Source organism: Chelonia mydas, chromosome 10 (genome assembly GCF_015237465.2).
Source record: "Chelonia mydas isolate rCheMyd1 chromosome 10, rCheMyd1.pri.v2, whole genome shotgun sequence".
Lineage (NCBI taxonomy): Eukaryota > Metazoa > Chordata > Testudines > Cheloniidae > Chelonia > Chelonia mydas.
The window spans coordinates 57,007,159-57,034,640 of NC_051250.2; the positions used below are offsets into that span (position 1 = coordinate 57,007,159).

The 27,482-nt window shown below is 42.2% G+C and overlaps 1 protein-coding gene across 12 annotated transcripts in view; it reads right to left on the reverse strand.

The window, feature by feature from the left end:
- Positions 1-27,482, reverse strand: part of RNF111 (ring finger protein 111) — a 91,907-nt gene that overhangs the window by 16,469 nt on the left and 47,956 nt on the right. For 10 of the 12 annotated variants that reach the window (XR_006284474.1, XM_007056389.4, XM_027818840.3 and 7 more), the window contains 4 exons: positions 26,508-26,763; positions 23,827-24,169; positions 17,395-17,520; positions 16,214-16,340 (listed from right to left, as the gene is read on the reverse strand). Coding sequence is in view for 11 of the 12 variants with exons in the window: in XM_007056389.4 (XP_007056451.1) it covers positions 16,214-16,340; positions 17,395-17,520; positions 23,827-24,169; positions 26,508-26,763 (852 nt within the window). In the remaining variant the exon portion in view is untranslated. The remainder of the gene's footprint in view (positions 1-16,213; positions 16,341-17,394; positions 17,521-23,826; positions 24,170-26,507; positions 26,764-27,482) is intronic. The other 2 variants (XM_037910286.2, XM_037910283.2) reach the window with 1 other exon arrangement.

Genomic DNA, 27,482 nt, shown 5'->3' on the forward strand with positions numbered 1-27,482 from the left:
ACAATGGGTGTTACCATACACACTGTAACAAGACTGATCACTTAAGGTGAGCTATTACCAGCAGGAGAGCTGGGGGGGAAGGTGGGAGAAACCTTTTGTAGTGATAATCAAGGTGGGCCATTTCCAGCAGTTGACAAGAACGTCTGAGGAACAACTGGGTTTGGGGGGAGGGAATAACCATGGGGAAATAGTTTTACTTTCTGTAATGACCCATCCACTCCCAGTCTCTATTCAAGCTTAAGTTAATTGTATCCAGTTTGCAAATCAATTCCAATTCAGCAGTCTCTCGCTGGAGTCTGTTTCTGAAGGTTTTTTGTTGAAGAATTGCCACTTTTAGGTCTGTAATCGAGTGACCAAAGAGATTGACATGTTCTCCGATTGGTTTTTGAATGTTATACTTCTTGACGTCTGATTTGTGTCCATTGATTCTTTTACATAGAGACTGTCCAGTTTGACCAATGTACATAGCAGAGGAGCATTGCTGGCACATGATGGCATATATCATGTTGGTAGATGTGCAGGTGAACGAGCCTCTGATAGGGTGGCTGATGTGATTAGGCCCTATGATGGTGTCCCCTGAATAGATATGTGGACACAGTTGGCAACGGGCTTTGTTGCAAGGATAGGTTTGTGGGTTAGTGGTTCTGTTGTGTGGTATGTGGTTGCTGACGAGTATTTGCTTCAGGTTCGGGGGCTGTCTGTAAGCCAGGACTGGCCTGTCTCCCAAGATTTGTGAGAGTGATGGGTCGTCCTTCAGGATAGGCTGTAGATCCTTGATGATGCATTGGAGAGGTTTTAGTTGAGGGCTGAAGGTGATGGCTAGTGGCATTCTGTTATTTTCTTTGTTGGGCCTGTCCTGTAGTAGGTGACTTCTGGGTACTCTTCTGGCTCTGTCAATCTGTTTCTTCACTTCAGCAGGTGGGTACTGTAGTTGTAAGAACGCTTGACAGAGATCTTGTAGGTGTTTGTCTCTGTCTGAGGGGTTGGAGCAAATGCGGTTGTATCGTAGGGTTTGGCTGTAGACAATGGATCATGTGGTGTGGTCTGGATGAAAGCTGGAGGCATGTCGGTAGGCATTCCGGTATAGGGTGGTGTTTATGTGACCATAGCTTATTAGCACCGTAGTGTCTAGGGAGTGGATCTCTTGTGTGGACTGGTCCAGGCTGAGGTTGATGGTGGGATGGAAATTGTTGAAATCATGGTGGAATTCCTCAAGGGCTTCTTTTCCATGAGTCCAGATGATGAAGATGTCATCAAAATAGCACGAGTACGGGCATTAGGGGACGAGAGCTGAGGAAGCGTTGTTCTAAGTCCGCCATGAAAATGTTGGCATACTGTGGGGCCATGCAGGTACCCACAGCAGTGCCACTGATTTGAAGGTATAGATTGTCCCCAAACGTGAAATAGTTATGGGTGAGGACAAAGTCACAAAGTTCAGCCACCAGGTTTGCTGGGACATTATCGGGGATACTGTTCCCGACGGCTTGTAGTCCATCTTTGTGTGGAATGTTGGTGTAGAGGGCTTCTACATCCATCGTCGCCAGGATGGTGTTTTCAGGAAGATCACTGATGGATTGTAGTTTCCTCAGGAAGTCAGTGGTGTTTCGAAGATAGCTGGGAGTGCTGGTAGCATAGGGCCTGAGGAGGGAGTCTACGTAGCCAGACAATCCTGCTGTCAGGGTGCCAATGCCTGAGATGATGGAGCCTCACGCTGACCAAACAGGAAATAAAGTTATAAAGTACCCAGGGCTTTTCCCGTGTACCTGGCTAGTGCATTGGAGTTCAAAGTGCTGTCCAGAGCAGTCACAATGGAGCACTCTGGGGTAGCTCTCGCAGGCCAATACAGTCAATTTGCGTCCGCCCTACTCCAAATTCGACCCAACAAGGTTGATTTTCGCTCTACTCCCCTCACCAGGGAGGAGTACAGAAGTCAATTTTAAGAGCCCTTTAAGTCAACGGAACGGGGTTGGTTGTGTGGATGCATCCATTTTAAAATCGACCGAACATGACTAAATTCAACCTAACCCCGAAGTGTAGACCAGGGCTAAGTGTACGCCGCTAAACTTATGTAACATTCATGATGAATTGTTTACAAAGGTTACTTACCAGTAAATGTAACTCAGTATAATTGCCAGTATAAAGCTAAATTTGTTTGATGTGCATACATCTATCTGCAGAACTGATCCCTCCCTCCCTCAAAAAAAAGCAGCATCTGTTGGAGAACCACATATATTTCCCTACAGATCTGATAGTTTGAACATGACAATATAAAGAGTTTGGCTGTGACTTAAAAGAGGGAGAGTTTGGGGGGAGGGATGTCTATGAGCAATTATTTGGATCAACAGTAGTTACTGGTAATCTCTGATCCATTAAAACTGGGTTATTCCTCTTCCTTTTACAAGTATGGAGGCTTTTTGGTGGTGTGTTTTTTTGGTTTGTTTTTGTTTTTTTAAAATAACCTCTCTAGCTTCCACTTGATGACATTACATTATGAGCTGTTCTGAGAGCCAATTGCTTCTCTAATTCCCTAGTGTCTTGTCTCCACTAAATGAAAAGAGGGAGGAGGGCAGGCCATAGCGGAGCCTCCTATCTTCCAGGCAGAAGCTCTTTCCATTGTCATTTTTAACTCCTCCTTCTCCTCCACCCTGGTGTCCCCTCCCAGATTTGAAAACTGGAATCTACAGCAAAACAATATTTGATGAGAAAACACAGCAGTGGAGTCCGCCCTGCTAAAGCAAGGGTGGAGATATGGGTGGGGGCGGCATGTTGCCCCACCCAAACCACATCTTTCCACTCCCCTCTGGACCCTGGACCCTTCAGCACAGCCTCAGGGCACACAGCCCTATCCACTTGCCCTGCCTGACAGAGCCTGTGTGGAGAGCATAGGGGAAGGGTCTGGAAGACAGGGATTTTGGGCGGGGATGGAGAGCTGGGGTCAGGAGAGCAGCAGAGGAAAAGCTGGAGGGTTTCCTCCTCCCTTCCTCAGCTGGTGGCAGGGGAGGGGGGTTGCTATTTTGCAGTGGAGAGTATCGGGACAACCCCCAGTGTAATGAGCTACCCTCTCCATCTCAGCTGCTGGCAGTGGGATGTGGCTGTGCTGTTTTGAAGTGGGAGGATCAGGGGACCCTACTCCCCCAGGCACTGACCTGTCCCCTTCCCATCTCCACTGTCCATGCTAGGAGCCTCCTCCCTCTATTGCAGTCCACACAGGGTGCCCTCCCCAGCCAGCCATCCCTGTCCCCTGCAGCCAGGCTTGCTCAGCCATTTTGCCAAATTGGGGGCTCCCATGCCAAACCCAGGGTTCCCCTGCCCCATTCCCCCCAAGCATGAGGTTCCCTCTTCCCTCTCCCTATCCTCTCCATCATCTCCTGTTTTTATTTACTTATGTATGTATGATTAATATTAGCATTCCACTGTCTCTTCAAGGGGCAGGTCATAGATGGGGGCAGCAGCAAAAGAATCAGTTTATCAGGCAGGGTAGCCCAGTACATTGGGGGTTGCTCTGTCATTGCTGAGGTGGTTAATAGAGCTGGCTGGAAATTTCCAGATGAGAGTTTCACTGGAAAATGCCAATTCACTGAACTCAAGCTGTCTCATGAAAGTGAGTTTTACCTGGTGCGCTGCTGGTGATACCAGACTTCCACGGTCTGTACAGCTTTGGAGCTGCCCCATCATGCAGCATGGAAGCCCTAAAACCAGTTCAAGCTGGGGCTCAAGGGTTTCCTGGATTCCTGCTGCAGAGCCAAGAGGTCCTGGGACAGGTTTCCTGAACATCTGAATCTAAGTGTTAGGAGCTTTGTAACATATTGTGTCTACATCTAGCCCTTCTTACAGCACCTTTCCAATTCCTTAAGTGCAGAGACACCCACAGGAGACAAACAGAATGATATGTTGTTTCAGTTAATCTCTTATTTTAAAGATAGGCAGGAGTTCCCCATACTTTCTGTGCAAGTGTTTTTTCCTGTTAGCAATTAGGCCAGGAGAGTTAGTAAATTTAGAGGGGCTTATCCAGCTGTAATCCTGTGTAATTTTTTTTTTCCAGCTCAGGTGATTCTCAGGCCTTCAGGACAGTTTTCTGCCCCAAAAGTTAAATTGGTTCAAGTGAAAGCTATGTGTTCTAAGCCCTTGCACAACTAGGACAATCAGTTGCACACTTTAAATATGGTTCAGACATTCAAATTGTTTATGAAAAAACTACTTGAAGAAAATTAAATTTATGATTAGACTGCTGACTAAAGGGGCATGAAGAGCATCCATATCCACTGTTTCCAGCTAGATATAGTCAGGAGTTTGCCAGGCTTAAAAATTGTTCATAAAAGATCCCTCCTTCTGTGAAGGCTCACTCAATCAGGGAGGTGGTCATTCGATGGGAAAACAGCACAGTGCTTCATTCAGGTAGTTTTGCCATATTGCTACCTGGACTTTAGTGATATAATAAGAATACACTGAATTAAAATAGATGTTTAGTCTGAAGAAGCTCTTAAAAATGAGATTCTGTCTTCCCTCTCTCAATTTGCCTTAATTAAAACCCCTTCATATGGGAGAGGGAGGAAGGAAGAATTAAAAAACAAAATAACTCCCCGACGCTGAAATAAGAGCTGTTTTTCCTTTTGATTCAGCTTTCCTGATTTCTAAGTTTCCCTTCCACTTGTGGAGATTTGTTTTACTGCTGCCTACTTCCCAGCTGTCATAGAGTATCATGTGCCCATAAGGGTCAAAAGTATAATTTACTTACCTACTAGTAATTTCCCCACCCTTTTCTGAAGTAGGCCCCTGGTGCTCTTTGAAACCCCTACCCAGGGAGACACCTAATTTGCATGTATTCTAGTTGGAAGGGAAATCTCAGTCCTTCTGTCACAGTTACATGGTGATCTGAGTTTTAGTCCCCCTTTTTGTCCTTCTTCAGAGCATTCCTCAGGCAATGCATAAAGTGGTCTGAAAAAAAGTGAGGGGAGCAGCAGCTTTGGTAAGATAGTTCTTAAAGTGTGTTTTTCAGCAACCAGCTTGATTTTAAAAGAATAAATCTGCTGGGTCTGTGACCCCCCCGCCTCACACCACTTTAATCACTGCCCTCAGGTGACAGGCCTGGTTTTCTTCACCTCTCTCAAGGGTGGAACCATGTGGTTCAACCACTCTGGGACTGGATCTCAGAGTCAATACAGAAGCTACCAATCTATTGAAGCTACAACATCCTAGAAGACGAAGCCAATGTCAGTTGCAGACTTGGTAGCAGAGAACCCTCAAAAGCCTGACACAATGGCCAAAAAAACTAATGGGTTGAAGAGGTACGACAAAGACAATGGTTCTGAATACTTCTACAGCACAGAGGAAATTTCTAGAACAGAGTTTCTCAAACTGTGGTCCGTGGATAGTTTCCTCTAAGGTGTGCGCCTGGGTGGCCCACAAAAGAGAATGAAGGGCCACCCACCTAATTAGTGGAGCTGCACAGGCGGGGCTCCACTAATTAGGTGCCTGGACCCTGGAGGAGGAGACGCACATGTAAGGTGAGATGGTGGCCTTGGGGGGAATAGGGGGAGGGGGAACTGGGGTGAGAAGAGGTGGTGGTGGGAATTTGGGACATGCAGGGCTGCGGCGGCCAGAGAAAGAGGTGACTTTCCCCAGCTCCAGGGCTGTGGCTGCCCAGGAGAGACAGCCCTCCTTCCCAGCCCCAACTCGGGAGCTGCTGCGGTGGGGGGAAGAGAGACCCTTTTCCTTCCCAGCTACAGCTTGGGGGCTGCCATGGCAGGGTAGAGAAGGCACATCCATTGCATTAGAAAGGTAAGACTAATGATATTAAAATGAGTTGTGTACTTTTATCTATAGAACAAAAAAACAATTATTATGTATTTTTTATATAGCGCTTTTATCCAAAGTGCTTTACAATAGTTAGCTAACCATATAAACAACATTTGGAAAGATCATTAAAGTGGTCCGCCAAGACCCTTGGCAATTTTCAAGTGTTCTGCAGAAAAAAAAGTTTGAGAACCACTGTTCTAGAACCTGAGCCGCTACATTGCCTACCCCTCTACCAGCAGATATGTTCTTCCATCTCTTATAAGGAGAGCCTCTGCAAAGCCTTATAGATCAAAGAACCCTGGAAAGGGCATCTTTGCACCATCTGGGATAGTGAGGAGTCCAAACACTGAATCCAGGTCTCCGATCTTACAAGCAGATGAACCCCAAGAGACAGTGCAAGTTCTACTGAGATTCAACAAAGAGGAAGAATCAGAAAAATAGGTGTAATAGGAGAGAGCAGAATCTGCCAAGAACTGCTGCTGCTGGCAGGGGGAGAAGAGTTACTAAACAGAGCATCAAGAACAGAAGTAGTTGTGGCACCTTAGAGACTAACAAATTTATTTGAGCATAAGCTTTCGTGGGCTACAGCCCACTTCATCAGATGCATTCAGTGGAAAATATAGTAGGAAGATTTTATATACACAGAGAACATGAAACAATGGGTGTTACCATACACACTATAACGAGAGTGATCAGTTTAGGTGAGCTATTACCAGCAGGGGAGAGGAAAAAAACAAAACAAAACAAAACCCCTTTTGTAGTGATAATCAAGATGGGCCATTTCCAGCAGTTGACAAGAACGTATGAGAACAGCAGGGGGGAAAAATAAACATGGGGAAATCGTTTTACTTTGTGGAATGACACATCCACTCCCAGTCTTTATTCAAGCCTAATTTAATGGTGTCCAGTTTGCAAATTAATTCCAATTCAGCAGTCTCTCATTGGAGTCTGTTTTTGAAGTTTTTTTGTTGTAATAGTGCGACTTTTAGGTCTATAATCGAGTGACCAAAGAGATTGAAGTGTTCTCCATTTGATTTTTGGATGTTATAATTCTTGACGTCTGATTTGTGTCCATTTATTCTTTTACGTAGAGACTGTCCGGTTTAGCCAATGTACATGGCAGAGGGGCATTGCTGGCACATGATGGCATATATCACATTGGTAGATGTGCAGGTGAATGAGCCTCTGATAGTGTGGCTGATGAGATGAGGCCCTATGGTGGTGTCCCCTGAATAGATATGTGGACACAGTTGGCAACGGGCTTTGTTGCAAGGATAGGTTCCTGGGTTAGTGTTTTTATTGTATGGTTGCTGGTGAGTATTTGGTTCAGGTTGGGGTCTGTCTAAACATGAAAGCTTGTGCTCAAATAAATTTGTTCGTCTCTAAGGTGCCACAAGTACTCCTGTTCTTTTTGCGGATACAGACTAACATGGCTGCTACTCTAAACAGAGCATCAGTAGTCACTAAGGCTATGTCTACACTGGCAATTGAACAATAAAACTTTTGTCTTTCAGAAGTGCTAAAAAACCCCAAACCCTGGAAGACAAAAGTTTTGCCATGACAAGTGCCAGTGCGAACAGAGCGTTGTTGGCAGGAGCACTCTCCTGCCGACAACGCAAACGCCACTCATTGGGGTAGAAGTATTTTATCGGCAGGAGAGCCAATGAACAGCAGCTACACTGGGCGACTTTTAGCGGCATGGCTATTGTGACACAGTCCTGTCGCTAAAAGCTGTGCGGTATAGACAGCCTAAAATGACCCTGTATCCCTCTCAATCAGTAAATGACCAGATAGATCCACGGTGTCTCCTATTACTCAAATCTGGAGAGTCTGAAGTTAGGGATATGAGGTGGAGAGGAATGTAGATTACTCAAGGCTTCTGAAGCCAGCCTTCAGTCATATTGGCATCTCAAAGCTGCTCTGCACTTCTGCCTTAGGAACTTCAAAATAGAGTTTGGGTCAAGCAGGTGCTTGGACTGGGGACATGAGAAACTGAATATGTAAGGCCAATTACAATAGAAAAGCCTTCAACTGCTTCTCAGCCTTTCCTTGAAGTGCATACAAATAGAGCAGACCCAGGGAAGGTAGGGAAGGTCCCTGTCAAAAACACTTGACCAAGATGTACAGAGACAAGCTGTCTTCCAAGAGGCACATATTCAAATCCTGACTATTTCAATGCCATCAGGGCCTAACAGCTGGTGTGGAACTAACCAGGACTGCAGGTACTACTCAAAACGAGTTGTACACTAAACAAAACAGGTAAAAAGCTCCTCAAGGTAAATACAGAAGACCCAAACTTTGAGGTTCTTTATCACAGTACATTAACAGAAACTGGGTGGGGTCAAGGCCACAGTGCATATATCCTCAAGTCTGAATGTTCAAATCCACTAGCAAGCATGCATGTGGTCCCAACAAAGACTGCTTTTGGAGAGAGTTTCTGCTTTCCTACATATAGGAGCATACCTACGTATAGAGCATTCCTACATACCACATGTAGGGAATCTATATTCACAATCCTTTAAGGAGAAACAAAAAAGTTGATTTCAGGCCAAAAATAAAAGATGTACTTTGAGGCCGTTCTTTTTGTGAAAATCAACCAGCTCTATTACACATTCACACCAGGTTGTCACCTACTGTAGCATAACATTAAGTGATTATGTTGGCAACTGCAGACTGATGAGGGAAAACAGCAATATCTTTCAAGAGCAGCAAAATTCCAAAAGCAACTTGATAGTTTCCATCAAGGCTGGAGTCCAAGGGAACGATCAGCGGCCTTCTAGCCCATTGCCATGCAGTGAGGTTTAGTGCATGTGGAAGTACAATCTTAAAACATATGACCAAACTACATAAACAGGGAGCTAAAATAGAGTTTTAAAAATCTACTCCCACAGCTTCTCTCTCTCATCCTCTTTTCTTCATGCTACATGCTAGTCATTCCCATATCAATACATTCCTGAGCCTGCTTTTATTTACATATTACAAATTAAGTACTTTATTTTAGCAGGGCCATTGCAAGTTTGAGCAAAGAACAGTTTGATTCCGTAATCATAATTTCTGCTGTTTCCTGTAGAATCTTAGTGTTCTTATTTTTAAAAATAAGCTGGAACAAAGATGCATAAAGAACATGAATCTCATTCCCTTTGATGCCTGTATAGGTTACTGGACTATTACAGTAAACATCTGCATTAGGAATCTATGCACTGAAAGTAACTGAAATTATTCATGTATGTTACCGATGATCTGGTATAAAAAAGGAGGAAGAAAATATAATTGTTTTGTCCTATTGAAGATCATTAACCTAATTTAAAAATTGTATGACAATTAGGATACGTATAGATCAGGAGTGGCCAAACGTGGCTTGTGAGCTGCATGCGTCTCTTTTACAGTTAAAGTGGAGCTCACAGAGCCCCCCAATTCTCTGCCTACCAGACGGGGGGGGGGGGGGGGGGGAGGAGGAACAGGGGGGAGCTCAGGGCTTCTGCCTTGCAGCACATTGGTGGGGTTAAGGGCTTCCACTCAGCCAGGAGTGGGATCTTGGGACTTCAGCCCTGTGAGGTGTGCTACCAAGGCTTTGGGCTTCAGCAGGAGCAGGACTGAAGCACCTACCCCCACACCACCCTGCTGCAAGGCTGAAGCCCCAAGCCTGGTAAGGCGCGCTCTGGCTCTTGAGCTTCTGAAGATTGTCATATGCAGCTCGCAGGATCACTAAATATGGCCACCCCAGTATAAATGGCCCATGCAACACATATTAAAAACAAATAAAATTATATATATATTACACACACACTTACTTGAATAGACTGTGCAGTAACCAGTGCATTGCTGACCATATTAAAATATGGAATTATACCTACCACTCAAAAAATTAGGTTGCACTATTGACAGAGCTAGCCATCTGTTACTTTCATACATTCCAACAAGTAACTGGTTCACCTCACAGTATGCTAAATGAGCATCAATGCAATAGGAATCTTGATATGTCATCGAAGTACTGGAAGATTTTACCATGGTAGTTAATTAGCAAAGCCTTAAGCAACGTAAGAACAAGTTATAAAAGGGAAGAACTATTATTCCAAAAATTTGCAAGTTCTCTACTCAGCCCTAGTGATTTATAGCAAGGGTGCCTAGGATACCCACATTTACATGATAAAAAAAATCGAATCAATAAGTAAACAGATGTTTTAATTTAGCAAAACAAGGGAAATTTATGCTCCAACATCAATATTTTTATCTCCCCATGCCACTGTTCTTATGCAACAGAAATTATGTGCTGTATCTCCATTTTAATGATGCTCCTTCATAAGAAATGGTTCACTTGACACCCAAAATTATCTTGAAATATTGTATAACCAAATGAATTAGTTACTGACCTTGTGCAGTAACAATAGTTCTTCGAGAGGTGTCCCCCTGTGGGTGCTCCCCTGTAGGTGTGTCTGTGTCCCTGCGCTGCTGATCGGAGAACTTTGGTAGCAATCTGTCCTGCCCATGCATGCGCTGCTCCCCGCCTGCCACAAGGCTAACCAGCATGCACAGGCAATCCCTCCTCAATTCCTTCTCTACTGCAGAGTCAACTATTAGAACTCCGAAGTACAGAGGAGGTGGGTGGGTCGTGGAGCACCCATATGGACACACATCTCAAAGAACCATCGTTATTGCACAAGGTGAGTAACAACTTCTTTGAGTAGTGTCCCTATGGGTGCTCCACCGTAGGCGACTCCCAGGCAGTGCCCACCACTGGAGATTGGGACTTCAAAGTAGAGTCTGATATGGATGATAGTACTGTGGCACTGAATTTGGGATCTGCAACAGAATCCCCCAGGATGGCATTGTGTTCTGCAAAGGTGTGTGCAGAAGTCCAGGTAGCTGCTCTGCAGATTTTTGATATAGGGATACCCTTGGAGAAGGCAATGGATGAAGAGACTGACCTCGTAGAATGCATGCATACTGAAGATGGGGGTTTTGTGTTACACAATTGGTAACAGATTACTACAGTCCAAGACCCAGTTAGAGAGCCTCTGAGCTAAATCTCACCGTACCTTTTGACCTATCTTCAATGGAGAAGAAGAGTCTTGGAGACTTTCTGAAGGCTCTTGTCCTCTCCAAACAGAAGGCCAAGGCTCTCCTCATGTCGAGTGTATGAGGGGAATAGATAAGGTTTGAGATAAAAGTCTGGAGGCTGAATAAGTTGATTTAAGTGAAATGCAGAAGACACCTTGGGAGTGAACTTTGGATTTGGTCTAAGTATGACCTCATCATGAAGAACACAGTGAAAGGGGAATGCGCCATCAGAGTCACTATTTCCCCAATCCTTCTGGCAGAGGTGCTGGCGATGAGGAACGCCTTCCTCATAAAAAGGTAAGTTAAGGAACAAGTGGCCAAGGATTCAAATGGTAGCCTAGTCAGACCTTTTAATACTAGGTTGAAATCCTATTGAGGCATGGGAAGTCTGGGTTGTGGGAAGAAGTTTGCTATGCCTTAGAGAAACCTCTTTGTAGTCAGGTGGGAGAAGACTGAGTATCATTCTACATGCTAATGTAAGACTGCAAGTGCTGCTAGATGAACCTTCGGTGAACTGAGAGAGTCCTGAATTCCTGAGAGTCAACAGGATCACCAGTAGGATGGATGTATTAGGGATGACACCTTTGGGCTGGAACCAGATCTGGATTCTCTTCCATTTTTGTAGATAGGTATGGCGAGTAGTTCCTCCCCTACTGTGCAATAACACCTCCTGTACCTCCTCAGAGCAAGATGTCTCTATGTGCAGAAGCCAGACTCTGAGCCACAGAATCCACAGATTCGGATGGAGAGTGCATCTCTTATTCTGGGATAGAAGGTAAGGAGTGATTGGAAGCGTTATTGGTGGACACATTTCAGAGTAACAGCTGTGTCAGTCTGTATTCGCAAAAAGAAAAGGAGTACTTGTGGCACCTTAGACACTAACCAATTTATTTGAGCATGAGCTTTCGTGAGCTACAGCTCACTTCATCGGATGCACTGGTGGACACAGTGGCAGCTGTGACAGGTAAGGGTACCACATCTCTCTGAGTCAGGTAGGAGCAATCAGTATGATGTTTGCTCTCTCTTTTCACTTTCAACAAGACTTCCCATCTTAGAAGGAATGGGGGAAAGGCGTAAAGAAGGTCCTGTGCCATTGAAGGAGGAGGGCGTCTCCCATGGAGCAGTACTGTGGACATTTCTTGTTGTGGTAATGAATAGGTCTACTACAGATGTCCCATATTGTCAGAATGTCATGGAGTACCATCAAATCTATCTCTCGTTAGTGATTGTGTGGGAGTTTGCAGCTGAGACTGTCCGCCATTGTGCTGTATATTCCTGATAAGTATGCCGCTGATATTAAGATATTGTGGGAGATGCACCAGTTCCACAGTTTTGATGCTTCTACACATAGGGAATAAGATCTGGGGCCTCCCTGATCGTTTATGTAAGACATGGAGACCATATTGTTCATCATGACCCATACGTGCATGTTTTTGATCAGCTGGAGGAAATGAGTGCGCCCGTTTCTGATCGCTCCGAGTTTGAGCAGGTTGATGTGGAGGCATGTTTTAGCTGGAGATATTTGCCCTGTATTGTGTGACCATTGAGATGTACAACCCCATCTCTGAGGGATGCATCGGTGGTCAGGAGTAGAGATGGGGAAGACTGAACAAACAGGATTGAACAAACAGATATTTACTGGGTCCTTCCACCAGTCCAAGAATTGCTTGACCCTGGTAGGCATCAATAGTAATTTATGTTGTCTCTGTTCGGCCTATAAACCAAACCAAACATGCCTGGAGGCATCTCATGTATAGTCTGCATAAGCAATAACTGATGTGCCCACAGCTGTGTTCCACAAGAGCTGGAGGCAATGTTTAGCCAAAATTTGGGGGCTGGATTGTACTGTCTCTATCAATGAGGAGAGACAGAGAAATGTTTGATGTGGGAGGAGTGCTTCCCTCTGAATGGAGTCACGGTCGGCTCCTGTGAGAAGGTAGTCATCCAGGTAAGGATAAATCATGATGTCTTGAGAGTATAAGTGGACCGCCAATACCAAGATGACCTTGGAGAATACTCTGGGGGCCGATGAGCGGCCGAAAGGGAGTACTCCATATGGTAGTGGTCTTGGCCTAGCGTGAACCTGAGGTAATGTCTGTGGCTCAGTTATGATCAAGATGTGAAAAATAAGCATCTTGGAGGTCCAGGGCTGAGAACCAGTCTTCTTTTTCTAATGCTGGAATGATCGTAGATAACATGACCATCTTGAACTTCTCTGCCTTGATAAACTTGTTGAGCATCCTGAGGTCCAGTATGGGTCTCCAACCCCCTTTTTTTTTCAGGAAGTAACAAGAGTAGGAGCCTCTGCTCCTTAGATATACGGGCACTGGCTCTATGGCTCCTATGCTGAAGAGGTGGTTAATCTGCTGGTTTAGCAGGTGTTGTGAAAAGGATCCCTGAAGAGGATGGGGAAAGGGGTATGGGAAGGGGGAGGGTGGAGAAATGGATGCAGTGTTCATCTCGGATGATCTCCAACACCCATTTGTTGGCAGTTATCCATTCCCAGGTGCTGTGGAACAGGGTGAGACTATCTCCAAAGGGATGGGTGGGGTTTTCTAGCATGAGTGTTCTACAGCACCTCAACCAATGCGTCAAAACTGTCTCTTCAAGGTAGAGGACTGAGAGGAAGTTTGCTGAGTTCCCGACATCTTTCATCTGGAGAACCTGGACTTCTTCCTCAGATTCATATGATCTCTGTGTATATTAACGTGGATAACTGAGATGAATATTGTGAGCAAGACCTGAATGGTGGCTGAGGGCTGTACTTTCTTTGGTACCCAGGTGTATAGATCCTGAGGGATTGAAGAATGGCCCTTGAACCTTTTAACATGTGGAGGGAGGCATCAGTCTGTTCAGCAAATAATTTTGTCCCCTCAAAGGGGAGGTCCTCCACCAATGTTTGGACCTCCTGGGGGAAGCCAAAGAGATGAAACCACGAGGCCCATCTCATCACAATGGCAGTCTAAATAGAATGTGCCACTGTAGGCTGCATCAAGTGCAGACTGGAGAGACTTTTTGCAACCAGCTGTCCCTCATTAATTAAGGTTTTAAATTGGTCCTTGTGAGAATAGGGGAGTTGTTCAATAAAAGAACTAAACTTCACATAGTTCTGATACTCATATTTAGCCCACAAGGCTTGATCGTTCGCCACTCTGAATTGAAGGGTAGCTGAGGAGGAGGCCTTCCTGCCAAACAAGTCCAGGTGCTTCCAGTCCCGGTCATAAGTGGTGGACTTAAAGTGGTGTTGGTGGCTTTTAGAGTTAACTGTGTCCACAATGATCGAATTGGGAGTCAGGTGCGAGAACAGGAAATCCATGTCCTTTCTGGCACATATTTCTTGTCCGCCCTCTTAGGTAGGACGGACGTGGGGGTCTGCCATATCGTGTCAGCAGGGTCCAGTAGATCCTCATTAATAGGGAGGGCCACTCTGGAGGAGGTGGAGGAATGTAGAATGTCCACCAGCTTATGACATGACTCAGACACCTCTTGTAAAGGTATATGGAGTGCCTCTGCCACCCCCTGTCCCCAGTCCTGGAACAGTTTAAAGTCATCCTCCATCGATGGCAGAGGGAGCATCACTGTCTCATCTGGTGACGATGATGAGAAAGGGGCTGAAGAAGTGACTTCCTCCTCAACTTTGGCCTCTGGTTCCTCCCTTCCCTGGTCGGGGAGTTGAGGCCCTCGAGACAGCGGCTGAAGGAGGGTACTTCCTTGGCTTCTGATAGGCCATACTAGTAATGATGGAGGCCTGTTGCCTTTGGACCTGCCAGTACAGCCACTGTGATGGTAAGGGGACCGGTGGTTGCCACCGCGGTTGCCCAAACCAGGGAGGCTGTGCATCAGAGGGTTGGTATGCCCAGTGTCCATAGTGAAACTGGGCTCCATACGGTGGGCGAGAAGAGCATTGGGAAGCCAGGTCCTCTTGGTCAATTTCTGACTCTGATGACAAAAAGGGTGGTGCACGGCAGGAGGTCATTGGTGAGCCAAGGGCTCTGGGTGAACTTGGTACCAGGGCCCCGGTACTGAGCAGAGAAGAAACTGGTGTCAGACACCAAAAAATTCATTGTGCACTAGAAATCTGTTGGTGCAGAGGGCATCGCTACTGGTGGAGCCTGTCGGTGCCAAGAGGCTTGTACTGACAGTCTGAAACACAGACCTGATAGCAAGCTCTGTTGGTGCCTGGCGTATCATCAGCGGTTACAATGTTGACGACCATACCAGTCTTCCCTGGGGTGGATCTTCTATGTTTCTCACACCCCTGCGGTACCGATACTTCTTTGCCTGTGCCCACTGGGTCTTTAGGCATTCCGACCTGCCCTCTCGGTTCGATACCATGCATGCCCTGGGTACCAGATTTAGATGGCTTCAGTGCCATCGGTACCAATGATACTGGACAAGCCAGGGATCATTTTCAGCTCAATCGGGGCTTACTGTGGGAACTCACAGACCTTTTCTTAGAGGCCCGACCTGAGTGGCTCGCAGGCATGTCTCTGAGCTCATCCCCCTTTGAAGTGGGCAGATACAGTGATGGCTCCCATCGGGACTTCAGAGGCTGAAGGACTGACTCCATAAGTAGGAGTTTGAGCATCAGTTCCTTGTCCTTCCTAGATCTGGGCTTCAGTTGCTGGCACAAGTCCAAAAAGTGACTCAGTTGCAAAGAATCTATCCCAGTCACTGATGAAGTCCTGCAAGCTGGGCATACCCTTATCCAGGAGTGTCCCCCCCCTCAGGGGATCCACAGAAGACAATTTTTTTTAAGGCAACGACCAAAATAAAATGTAAATGAAGCAAAGAAAGTAGTCTTGTGGCAGGCGGGGAACAGTGCATGTGCAGGCGGGATGGATTGCTACCGAAGTTCTCCAATTAGCAGAACAGTGGAGCGCCCATAGGGACACTACTTGAAGAAGAACTAAGATTTAACTCCTACTGTGCTGCAAGATAAACTGTAAAATAAGCATCAATACAATTCTCACATGCTGCTTAGAAAGTTAAGCACTGTGACACCAGTTACAGTAAGATCTGAACTTTTAAATCAGATGCAGAGGGTCAATGCATTATTATGCAAGAGACAATTTCATTCAGATGTCTTCCATTTACAAGGCTGAAGTTAGAAATGTTACTGTCCTAAATGTATTTTATTCAATTAATGCAAGTCTGTTCTAGCTTCCCATTTAGTATCAATACATAAAACAATGGAATAGATTTTTCTGCATTTGTTCAGTTGAACCACTATTATTTGTAAAATTCTATACATATCCAATTAAAATGTAACAAACCTTGTACAAAAGAGGATAAATTCTTTAAGTCGTCACAGGTAATGATTAACTACCATATGAGTTTCCACAAATTATCTCCTTACCATTAAAGGAAGAGCCCCTATTTGTAAGTGATGAAGTCGAGGAGGTGCATGGTAGTGTGCCAAATGAGGGTGCAATGGGCCTGGCGGATATGTAGCTGCAGCCACTCCAGCTTCAATTCCCAGTTCCCTGTCACATAAGCAAAATTAAACATTTTAGTCTAGTTACTTTTTGCCCTCTAGCTACATCTCTACGGTTTTGGAAATTTATATCATGGCATCTAAAACACACGCTCAAAGGACATTTTAAATAAAAGATTAATTACTTTAAAATAAATATTTTCCATTTAATCAGTTCTGTAATCCCATCATTGGTTCAAATAACGTGTTTGTGACTTAACAACTGGTTTAAAAATTAAATAAAAAAAAAAATCAGTAAAAATAAAATTAACAACAAATACCAGTACAGACTTAACTTAGAAATCATGTGTTATGCACAACTACTCTATTACTGATTTGGAATCCTGTGTTTTCATCCAATAAGTCCTCTGCAGTTCACCATTCCATTAATCACTGTAGTTACAGGAAGTTGCCCAATGGATCTGAGATATTATCTTAGATCTAGGTAGTAAAGTTCTAGAGTTTCCAGAGCTATCTAGCCACTGTAAACCACAGGTTACTAGGAGTGGAACAACACAACAGAAAAACTAATTACAAAGTTACAGGTTTAGTAGTTTATGAGTAGACCAAGCTCAGAAGTAAAAGTTCAGTTAAAATCTCCTCTTACTACATATCAGATGCAAAAGTTTTTTAAATAAAAATTCAGTCACAGATAAGAGGAAAGGTAAATTAGCTTATAGTTCAAAAGGTCTGAACTTTTAACTTCAAAAAATGTTTTGTATAAATTCCTTTTTGCCAATACACAAGAGTTTTGAACTCCTTTTATTTGCAATAACTGGTACCAAAACAGTTCAACTGTATAAGCATTGTTAAGAAATGGTAGATATTTGCTGGCATTTGTAAAAGCAAACTGGAAATGTTTAAATTGGCTAGTAGCAAACAATATGGCACTTTATAGAGAGAGCCATGTTAACACATTTTAGCCTGCACATGCACTTGGCAGTTTGTTAAATTAAATCAAAACATTATCAACATATTCTCAGGATGAAAGGTCATATAGCAAATGCCAATAAATGGGCACCTACCAACTCATATGACACTAACGAGGAATTAAGAGTACTGACCAGGCAGACCTCTCTGGAGCTTGTCGAGGATGTGAGGACATTGTCTGAGGCACGTGGATATGGTGCCCATGACCATAGTTGGGATGCATTCTGTGAGGATGTGGAGGAGGCCGTTCATGTGCACGTCTAAGAGTTCGAATACAAGACAGCACGAGTTAAAACTATAATGATTCAACCTTTATCTGGCAGGCATGACTACAGAAAAATACTAAGTCTTCAACATGAGGTTAACCATTTTTGCCAAAGTAAAATTCAGTTTCATCATTATATGTCAAGATCCAGAGACATTCACAACTGAAAAGTCATCCATATCTTAATCTGCAGCTTCCTGGTAGATTAAGGTACTTAGGTATTCACATGAAGCAATACTTCTGTTTTCTAGGTTAAAAGGCAGCAATTTCTCTTTATAGATAATACAGAGTTCATTTTCTCTTAGTCCACATGATAGGAGTACAGTTTCTCCATGCAACAGGTGAACAAGGAGCATCTGCAGTTTTTGTATAATGTACTCTAAGGAACAGTTGGTTGTAATCCATCAGCTGATACTTCCAAAGGAGTCATGGAAAATTTTTAAAACTTTAAAAGCTTGGAAGCATATAATTCTATCAGGGAACTAGTAGCTATAAGTTTACTCTTTGCTTAATTTTTCTGTCAGTTTAGAAACTTGTGTTTCCCAAAAGCAGAACATGGGGTGGATGGCTTCATGTCCAAACAACCACGTGTAGCGTTCTCTTGCCAGATGGTGCTTTTTGCAGGTGGCTTAGCTATTGTAGCTGCTTTACTGCATAAAATCTCTAGCAAGGATGACTTCCCCCAAGAAGGCTACCACCAACCTGTAATTTATCCTGGCAGGAATTGAAAGTTTTCTGTGCTACTACAGAAGAATGACATAGGAAAACTGCCTGGTCAATAGCCAAATCAGTTAGTAATAGTGGACTTAACTAAAAGTTCTATTCTCAACCTTCTCACATCAGAGAGTGCCACAATCAGACTTTGCCACAATTATTTGGTTCTTGCGAAAGGAATTGTGACAATAGACAGAGAAACTGCTCCTTAAACAAAAGTTAACGCAGCTTCATAATGACTCCCAGAACGTCTCCTTATGCTAGTGGTCAAAAGTCATCTTTGAGAGAGAAACAGCCTATGGGAATACAGACTTTATACAGTATAAACTTGAAAAATCTTGTATTTTAAAATAGGGCTGTCGATTAATCACAGTTAACTCACAAGATTAACTCAGAAAAATTAATCGTGGTTTTAATACTTCTAAACAATAAAATACCAATAGAATACCAAAAATTTTTGATTTTTGCATTTTTTCTATATTTTCAAATATATTGATTTCAGTTACAACACAGACTACAAAGTGTACAGTGCTCACTTTATATTATTTTTGATTACAAACATTTGCACTGTAAAAGTGATAAAAGAAATAGCATTTTTCTAGTCACCTCATACAAGTACTGTAGTGCGATCTCTTTATTGTGAAAGTGCAACTTCCAAATGTAGATTCTTTTGTTACATAACTGCACTCAAAAACAAAACAATGTAAAACACTGGCGCCTACAAGGCCACTCAGTCCTACTTCTTGTTCAGCCAATTGCTAAGACACACAAGTTTGATAACATTTACGGGAGATAATGCTGCCCGCTTCTTATTTACATCACCTCAAAGTGATAACAGGCATTCACATGGCACTTTTGTAGTAGGAATTGTAAGATATTTACATACCAGATATGTTAAATATCCATATGCCCCTTCCTGCTTCTGCCACCATTCCAGAGGACATGCTTCCACCCTGATGATGCTCGTTAAAAAAATCATACATTAATGAAATTTGTGAATGAACTCCTTGGGGGAGAACTGTATGTCTCTTGATCTGTTTTACCCGCATTCTGCCATATATTTCATGTTATAGCAGTCTCGGACGATGATCCAGCATATGTTGTTCGTTTCAAGAACACTTTCACTGCAAATTTGACAAAACGCAAAGAAGGTACCCATGTGAGATTTCTAAAGATATACAGCACTCGACCCAAGGTTTAAGAATCTGAAGTGCCTTCCAAGAAAGGGAAGAGGTGTGAAGCATGCCTTCAGAAGTCTTAAAAGAGCAACACTTTGATGTTGAAACTATAGAACCTGAACCACCAAAAAACAAAACAAAAACAAAAAACCCCCAAACAAACAAAACAAAAATCCCCAAAACAAACAAAACCCCTTCTGCTGGTGGCATCCGACTCAGATGATGAAAATGAACATACATTGGTCCACACTGCTTTGGATCATTGTCAAGCAGAACCAGTCATCAGCATGGATGCATGTCCTCTGGAATGTTGGATGAAGCATAATGGGGCATCTGAATCTTTAGCGTATCTGGCACATAAATATCTTGTGACACCAGCTACCACAGTGCCATGTGAACGCCTGTTCTCACTTTCGGGTAATGTTGTAAACAAGAGCGGGCAACGTTATCGCCCGTAAATGTAAACTAACTTGTTTGTCTGAGCAACTGGCTGAACAAAAAGTAGGACTGAGTGGCCTTGTAGGCTCTAACATTTTACATTGTTTTATTTTTGAACGCAGATATTTTTTGTACATAATTCTACATTTGTAAGTTCAACTTTCGTGTCAAAGAGACTGTACTACAGTACTTGTATTAGGTGAACTGAAAAATACTATTTCTTTAGATTTTTACAGTGCAAATATTTATAATAAAAAATATAAAGTGAGCGTTGTACAGTTATATTTGAAAATGTCAAAAACACTGAAAAATGTTTAAATAATTAGTATTCTATTAACAGCACGATTAATCGTGCGATTAATTTCTTTAATTCCACAATTCATCGTGATTAATTTTTTTTTAATCGCTTGACAGTCCTAATTTTAAATAAAAGTTTCACCTTGAGAGATTTTAAAGTAACTTCAGTCTATCAAGATTACATTTTACAATATAAACTGTTTGACCTATCAGCCTCGTTTCAAATATCAATGTTGAATTAAAGATGCAGTTTCCTAGCTGGGAGCATAATGAAACACTGGAACAGCTTAGAGGGTGGACTCAGCATCACTGAGAGTTTAAAATAAGATTAGATATGTTTTTTAAAGATATGGTTTAATCCAGCTTCTGGGAGAAATTCTACGACCTGTGTATGGGGGAGGCCAGGCTGGATGGTCATGATGGTTCCTTCTGGTCTTGGAATCTGTGAATCTATGAGACCCGATGCTCACTCCCTTTCTTCATGGGGAGAATGAGGTTGACTGCAGTACCCTCAAAAACGCTCATAACCCTTGTAACTCAATGACATTACATATCATGCATCAGGGCTTTAGCATCTTTGAAGGTACAAAGTTTAATAGTCCCTTCTGGCCTTAAATTATGAAAAGATGAAACTATGAAATTACTGTAAATTGTCTTGTTGCAAGAAGTGATGACATTAGTCATAAGTTGTTTAACTTTTTAGTTTTGTTGGTGGGTGAGCAATTGATTATTGCTCAGGGTTTAGTCAGCTATTTGTATAGGTCTTTTTATAGTGATCTGTCCATAAATTGATGACAAAAAGGGGAATTTTTTTTTTGTTTTGGAAGCTGGGGGTGTCAAACATACAGATAAGGGTAGCATAAAATCCCTCCTTGCCACTGTACTGAAACACTTTATCTGTAAGGCATTAAGCAGCTCAAATAACCTAGTTGGCACCTGACCAGAAGGGCCAATGAGGAAAGAAGATACTTTCATATCTGTGGGGAGAGGTTTTGTTTGTGCTCTCTTTGTTTTGTTCCCTCTCCGACAGAGAGAGAGAGAGAGAGAGAGAGAGAGACACACACACACACACCCACCCACCCACCCACCGGGCAGGTAAAACATCTCCTGAAAACATACCTGAAATGATTCATCTAAGATTACAAAAACTGTAAATAAGGCAAGGAAATGAGTTAGATTATGTTTTGTTTTAGCTTGTGAATTTTCCCTATGCTAAGAGGTAGTTTTATTCCTGTTTTTGGTAACTGAGAAGTTGAGTCCAGAAAGGAGTCCTCTGTATTTTAAACCTTTTTATTACCCTGTAAAGTTACCTTCCATCCCGATTTTGCAGGTGTGATTCTTTTACTTTTTTCTTTATAATACAATTCTTCTTCTAAGAACCTGATCGATTTTCAGTGTCCTAAAAACCAAAGGGTTTGGTCTGTGCTCACTTTGTAACCAACTGGTTGGTATATTATTCTCAAGCTTCCCCAGGAAAGGGGGTGAAGGGGCTTGGGGGAATATTTTGAGGGAATATGGACGCCAAGTGACCCTTTCTCAAATTTTTCTTTGAATCACTTGGTGGTGGCAGCAATACCATCCAAGGCAAGGAAAGGAATTTGTGCCTTAGAGAGGTTTTTAACCTAAAATGGTAGAATATAATCTTAGGGGGTCTTTCATGCGGGTCCCCACATCTGTACCTCAGAATGGGGAGGGAACCCTGACAGGGGGTCACAGACTTTCAGTCTCTGTGGCATGTAAAACCTTGAATAGTTTTTTTAATTACTGGTTTGAAAAGGATTTTTCCAGAAGTAATGCCAGGTAAAGATTACCTAATTTGAAACTGACTGGGCCAGGTTGCATGGCTCCAAGATAGGCCTTGGACCAGATTTGTTTGAAGACCTTGGAGACACTGGAAGACTCAGTAAGCAAAGTTTGCAAACTATAAGCATCAACAGTAAGGCAGTGATGCTTTGCCTTTTGGGCCAATGAGCCACCTGAAGGAAAACTGATGTTCCAGAACCCTGAGAGTGATAACATCAGGGAGAGTAATTCACAACAAGAAATAGGTATGCCAGCCTTTGACCTGTCTCTCCCTGCACCTAAGTCCACTAGGAAGAAGTACTGTGCCAGTAATAAGAAGCGCTGTGCCAGAAACATCACTATCTGGCTCCTTGGCTGCAGTTCAAGCTCCTATTCCATAAAAGTCCATAAAACTGACAGCTGTAGAGTTAATCCTGTTATTTTCCTTTTTCTATTTTTCTCTTTTATTTTCGTTAGCTGGCGGTGTCCCAGCCTTTTAATATTCTTTACTTTTAGGGTGTAAAAATGTAGTTGTGTGCATGCATGTGTATAAGCACTCAAAGCCCACAAGGGAAAGGTGCCAGAAAGTAATTTTCCCGAATTTAAACAGCCCTAAAAAACTGTCTGAAAGACAGTTAAAGACTTGGTTAAAGTGTGTTCTGTGTCCTGTAATTAAAAGGCCTGGGATACCAAAAATTACAGAATGACCAGTTTCTTGTAAGTAGGAGTTGTAAAACTTCTGCTTATCAAAGATATAAGTCTGTATTGTAATATCTGTTTTGGGGAAATGGAGGAAGGAAAGGGTTAGCCACCGCATAAAAACAGAATTCTAACAAAGAAGCTTAATTGCCTGAGGTTGTAGTTCAGATGTTAGAACTGATTAAGTTTTTAATAATGAAACCAAATTTATCTAGGTCACGGATTTGATTAGAACTGGTAACATTTTATAGTTGTGGTTATAGCCAAACATACAGCCACCTTCTTATAAATTCTCCAGAGAATTCTAAGGACTGGTTATCTCGAATTAGTTTGATGATTTAACATATTTTATGATTTAACTCCAATCCAGCATTCAGATTGATTGGTTGGTTGATTTGACCTTGATTTGGTAGTTGTATTTCTTTATTTTTAGTTTAGTTTAATACTAAATTAGTTTGGTGATCTATTTTCTCTTTGTTTAAATGATTTAGTAACATTTATAAAAAAAAGTTACATTTCTTTCAACAAGCAACATGGGTCCAGAATTCTTGACCTTAAAACCCTGAACAGCTCCCCCTAATTAGTCTTTTGTGGTCACACCAAAAAATAGCACTGTTATGGAAAAAAAGTCAAAATTTCTATTAATGATGTTTGCTTTAATGTAGATGAAAATTGAAGTGATTTTATCAACAATTTCCAAGATCAAGATTTTTTTTAAAAAACCATCTCACTCGCCTTCAGTTGTTCATTTGATTTAAAATGTCAATTTATATTTAAAAAAGTCTTGCTGACTTCAACAGTGCAAAAAACATTTAAGGATTTGCTTGGAAGCTGGAAATTACCTGCTAGTGGTAATAAAAAAGTGCAAATTGCTTGCACTTGAAACTGAACTCTGCTTATTCACAGGACAGGTAAAGCATGGGCAACAGAAGTACTAGCTTCCCCAAGCTTCCCCACTAAAGTACCTCTGATCCTTCCTGGAGGGGCCACCTTGAAAAGTGAGAGGGTAGTTCAGCCTCAGTGCTTACTTAATCCTTGGCTTTTCTACTGCAACTGTCACATCTCACCACAGTTTAATTGTAATTGTCCACTAACCATGGTATTACAATTAAGAGTCACATGCAGCATTTAAAAAAAACAGAGGATAAGGAATTAAATGTACTCGGAACAATAACTAAACATTTATGACATACGTTGGATGCTGCATCATTCTTCTTCTCTGGACCTCCATCCTCTGGATCACTTCATGAGGATGCATCCTCTGTGCTGAAGGTGCAGTTGCAGGAATATGATGGGTAATCGGCTGGTGTGAGGGTGGAAGATGCTGTGGAATTGGAGCAGCTGCACTGGCTAAAGGGTGAGTTGGCGGTGGAGGTGGAACTGGATGAGAAGAGGCATGAGAGATGGAAGGATGAAAGGGATGCACTGGATGAGGGATAACATAATCCACTTGGGGTGGAGGCTGTGGCTGAGGAGGAGGATTTCCATGAGAGTGGGGGCATGCAGAAGACTGATGAAGAGGTCTCGTCAAAGCATCTGGAATGAAAATGCATTTTTAATGTATTACGTAAAGTTTCTCAATCAAATGCATAAGAAACTACAATAACTTCATGCCGATGCTGTACTGCACTCTACTCCTATACAAATAATATCTTTATAACATGAGCATTTATCTTTTCACAATGATTAACAGGCACTGACAAATCAACAACGTGAAATTCACAAATTAAGTGAAATAAAAGCCAAAGCTTCCCATCATGTGGATGAGCAAGACAAAATGAAAAACTGTAACCAGAAAGCCAGTTTTCATAGGATGTTTCTTGATAACTGGAGATGGAAGGATACATAACCAACTGGCTGCCATAAGAGGACTGATGGGCATGAGAAAAAAAATAAGCATTTTTTTTTAATAGAAAAATCGGACTTGCTAATATTGACAAAACTGCAATATTGACAAAAAAAGTAAAGTCTGAGAAAAATCCATTTAACACACCTGATTAAAAATTACCAGGATGCTGTCAGCCTCTTCTTTTTTAGAACTCATTGTATTAAGAGAAACAAGAGGAAAGGAATTTTGTTCTGTGTTTGTAGAGCAGCTAGCACAATGGGTCCTGACCTATGACTAGGGCTGCTACATGTTACAGTGGTAATGAGAATTATCATCAACATCATCATAAAAGAGCCAATGCCTCCTAGCAAGTCCATGTCCCTTACTGTTCTCAAAACATAAGCATCTTTGAGTACTTGGCATTGTTCCAAGAAAATAAGTTTCTGGCAACCCCAACTGACATTTAGTGTATGTTAACACAGCAATGTAACCCCAGGGTTAGCAGAACTTGAATTAGTAAACACTGGGCTACTGGCCAGTTAGGAATAGTTGAACCCTGGGTCCCAACCTGAGGCTCCAGCATCTACACTTCATTATGCAGACCATAATCCAACCAGCCATAATCCCAGACTTCCTAGCCCCGTCCCCAAAAAAGTGGCCACTATATCCCTTTGTCATGGTGCAGTGTGGGAAATCTTGACTCTCCACCAAAGTTACCTGTCCAGAGGACAAAAAGTCAGCCCACAAGATTATGGTACACTTATGGTGGACTCCCAGAGTAAGAGTCCAGTCAGGATGTGTCTACACTGCAAAGCAATAGGGCTTGAACCCTGGGCTCCAGCTTGACTCGGTCTTGGACCCTCAACCCCTGTGGGATCCTGGATCCAAAGCCTGGGTTAGCATGATTTGTGTGTAGACAAAAGTGGGGATCAGGCTTGAGCCTGAGTTCGAACTCTGGGTTTACACTAAAGTGTAGACACACTCTTAAGCACTAAATAGGTTTCCCTTTGTGTGCAACAACCATCAAAGAGGTAATTAATTTTGTATACTATCCTCATAAATATTTCAAAGCCATTATTTAAAAATGGATTGTGAGAGGCAAAGAAATGGAGAAGAAAGGCACAAAGGCCCCAACACTACAATCAGTTCCGCATGGGTAGATCCCTATGCTTATGAGAAGCCACACTGACTTAATGAGTCTGCCCAAGCAGAGCTCATTGCAAGATGGGGGCCAAAGTAAGGAAATTAAAAAAAAAAAAAAAAAAGTAGAGAATACATCCTTACTTCCTAAGGAAATGATTGAACAGTACAGGATCTAGACTGCCAGTCTCAGATAAAGTGGGGGAGAAAAAAAAATATTAAAGTCTGATATTTACTGAATCAGAAAATGAACAGTTAATATAAAATAAGGCGGGGCGAGGGGGAAAGCCTCAAAAATCTGACATAAGTATAAATTTGAAAAACTTAGTGTGTCTGAACTCAGATAAAAAATGAGTGAGCCTAGAGAGAAATAACTCCCATGCATTACTTTAGATGATCAAATTTCAGGTCTTAGAATCTTCTCAAATAAACTGTATACAGTGCTATGTGGGAAACAATTTATCTAAAAATGCTCTTTTAAAAAAGGAAGGTTTCCTTTTAATTATACCACAAAGATGATTTACCCTAAAAGTCATTTTTCACTATTTCAACCTCAAGGATTTTTTTCGTTTTGTTTTTATATAAAGTTGGTACTTTTAGGGTACAGAATTAATTCACAGTAATAAACATTAAAAAAACAAAAACCTCATGTTTTCTATATCTTAGGCACAGTCAAAGCAGTACATACTGGATTATCTGTTAATTTTAAATTCCTCCATGCTGCAAGGATTCTCAGAAGAACCCTGATGGTTTACCAACAGTAAAAATATTTCTTATTGTAGGTTTAGGAATGCTGGTTCTAAGGCCTAATCAAGAGGACGGTATAACCAAAGTTGTCAGGGAAGTTATGTTTTCCTGTTTTGTATTTCACACAAGTATATTTATAGGTAGAGTAAGTGTACTTACAAGGAGAGTGCATATAATGTCGACATGATGAGAGCGAGGCCTGAGCAGGAGGTTGGGGCTGGGGCTGTGCAACCATGCTTGTTCCATATCCATCTATTGCTATTGGTTGGCTTGGGCCAGCACCAGCCTGATGCCCATAAATTGCAGTTCGGGATGAAGAACCAGGACAGCAAGGGTCAAATGCTGATGCTCCATGGAAAGCACCATTTCCATGACTTCTTATACCATTGTTGCTTAAGTCTACTGGCAGTGCCTGCTGTATAAACAAACTGACTTGTTTTCAAGCATTTCTTCAAATATTTAAAGCTAGGTCACCTTTAAGTGTGCTACAACAAAATATATTTACTGCAATGTTTTGCACGTGAAATATTTAATGCGATAAAATGCTTAAGGCCCCAATGTAGAGCACTCTTTAGATATGATTATTGTTTAAAGTTCACAAGCTTAGTGAAGGAGGATGGAGTTGAACAAGAATGTTCATGCTCATAAGAGTTCTTCAATTTAGCGTCATTATTTTCTATTTTATAATCATTTGTCCGAAAACAAGTCTTAATTCAATGCCCATGAGGGAACTTCACTGTACATTTCCATAGATGCAAACAGTAACCTTAGTATTCTTCTTAGTTGGGCCTAACTGATATAAGTTTCATAGTTATAAAAATGACCAAAAGCTTTATTACAAAAAGCACTGTTAAAAAAATCATAAGTTCTAGGAATAAGTTATACAGTTCAGTTCTCAGAGGCCTGAAACTTCAATTTTAAACAACTTACAAATAAGAGGCATTTCTAAAGAGAACTTGAAGTTAAATTAGCATAAAATGAAGTACTGAAGTGCAAATATTCTAAAAAGGATTCTGAAAAACATATTTGACAAATTAGTTTTTCTGCAGTGGCTGAATTAGTCACAGAACTACGTTAACCTCAAGAGCCTACCTTTGGAGTCACAGGCCATATCAGAGAAGACTGCTATATACT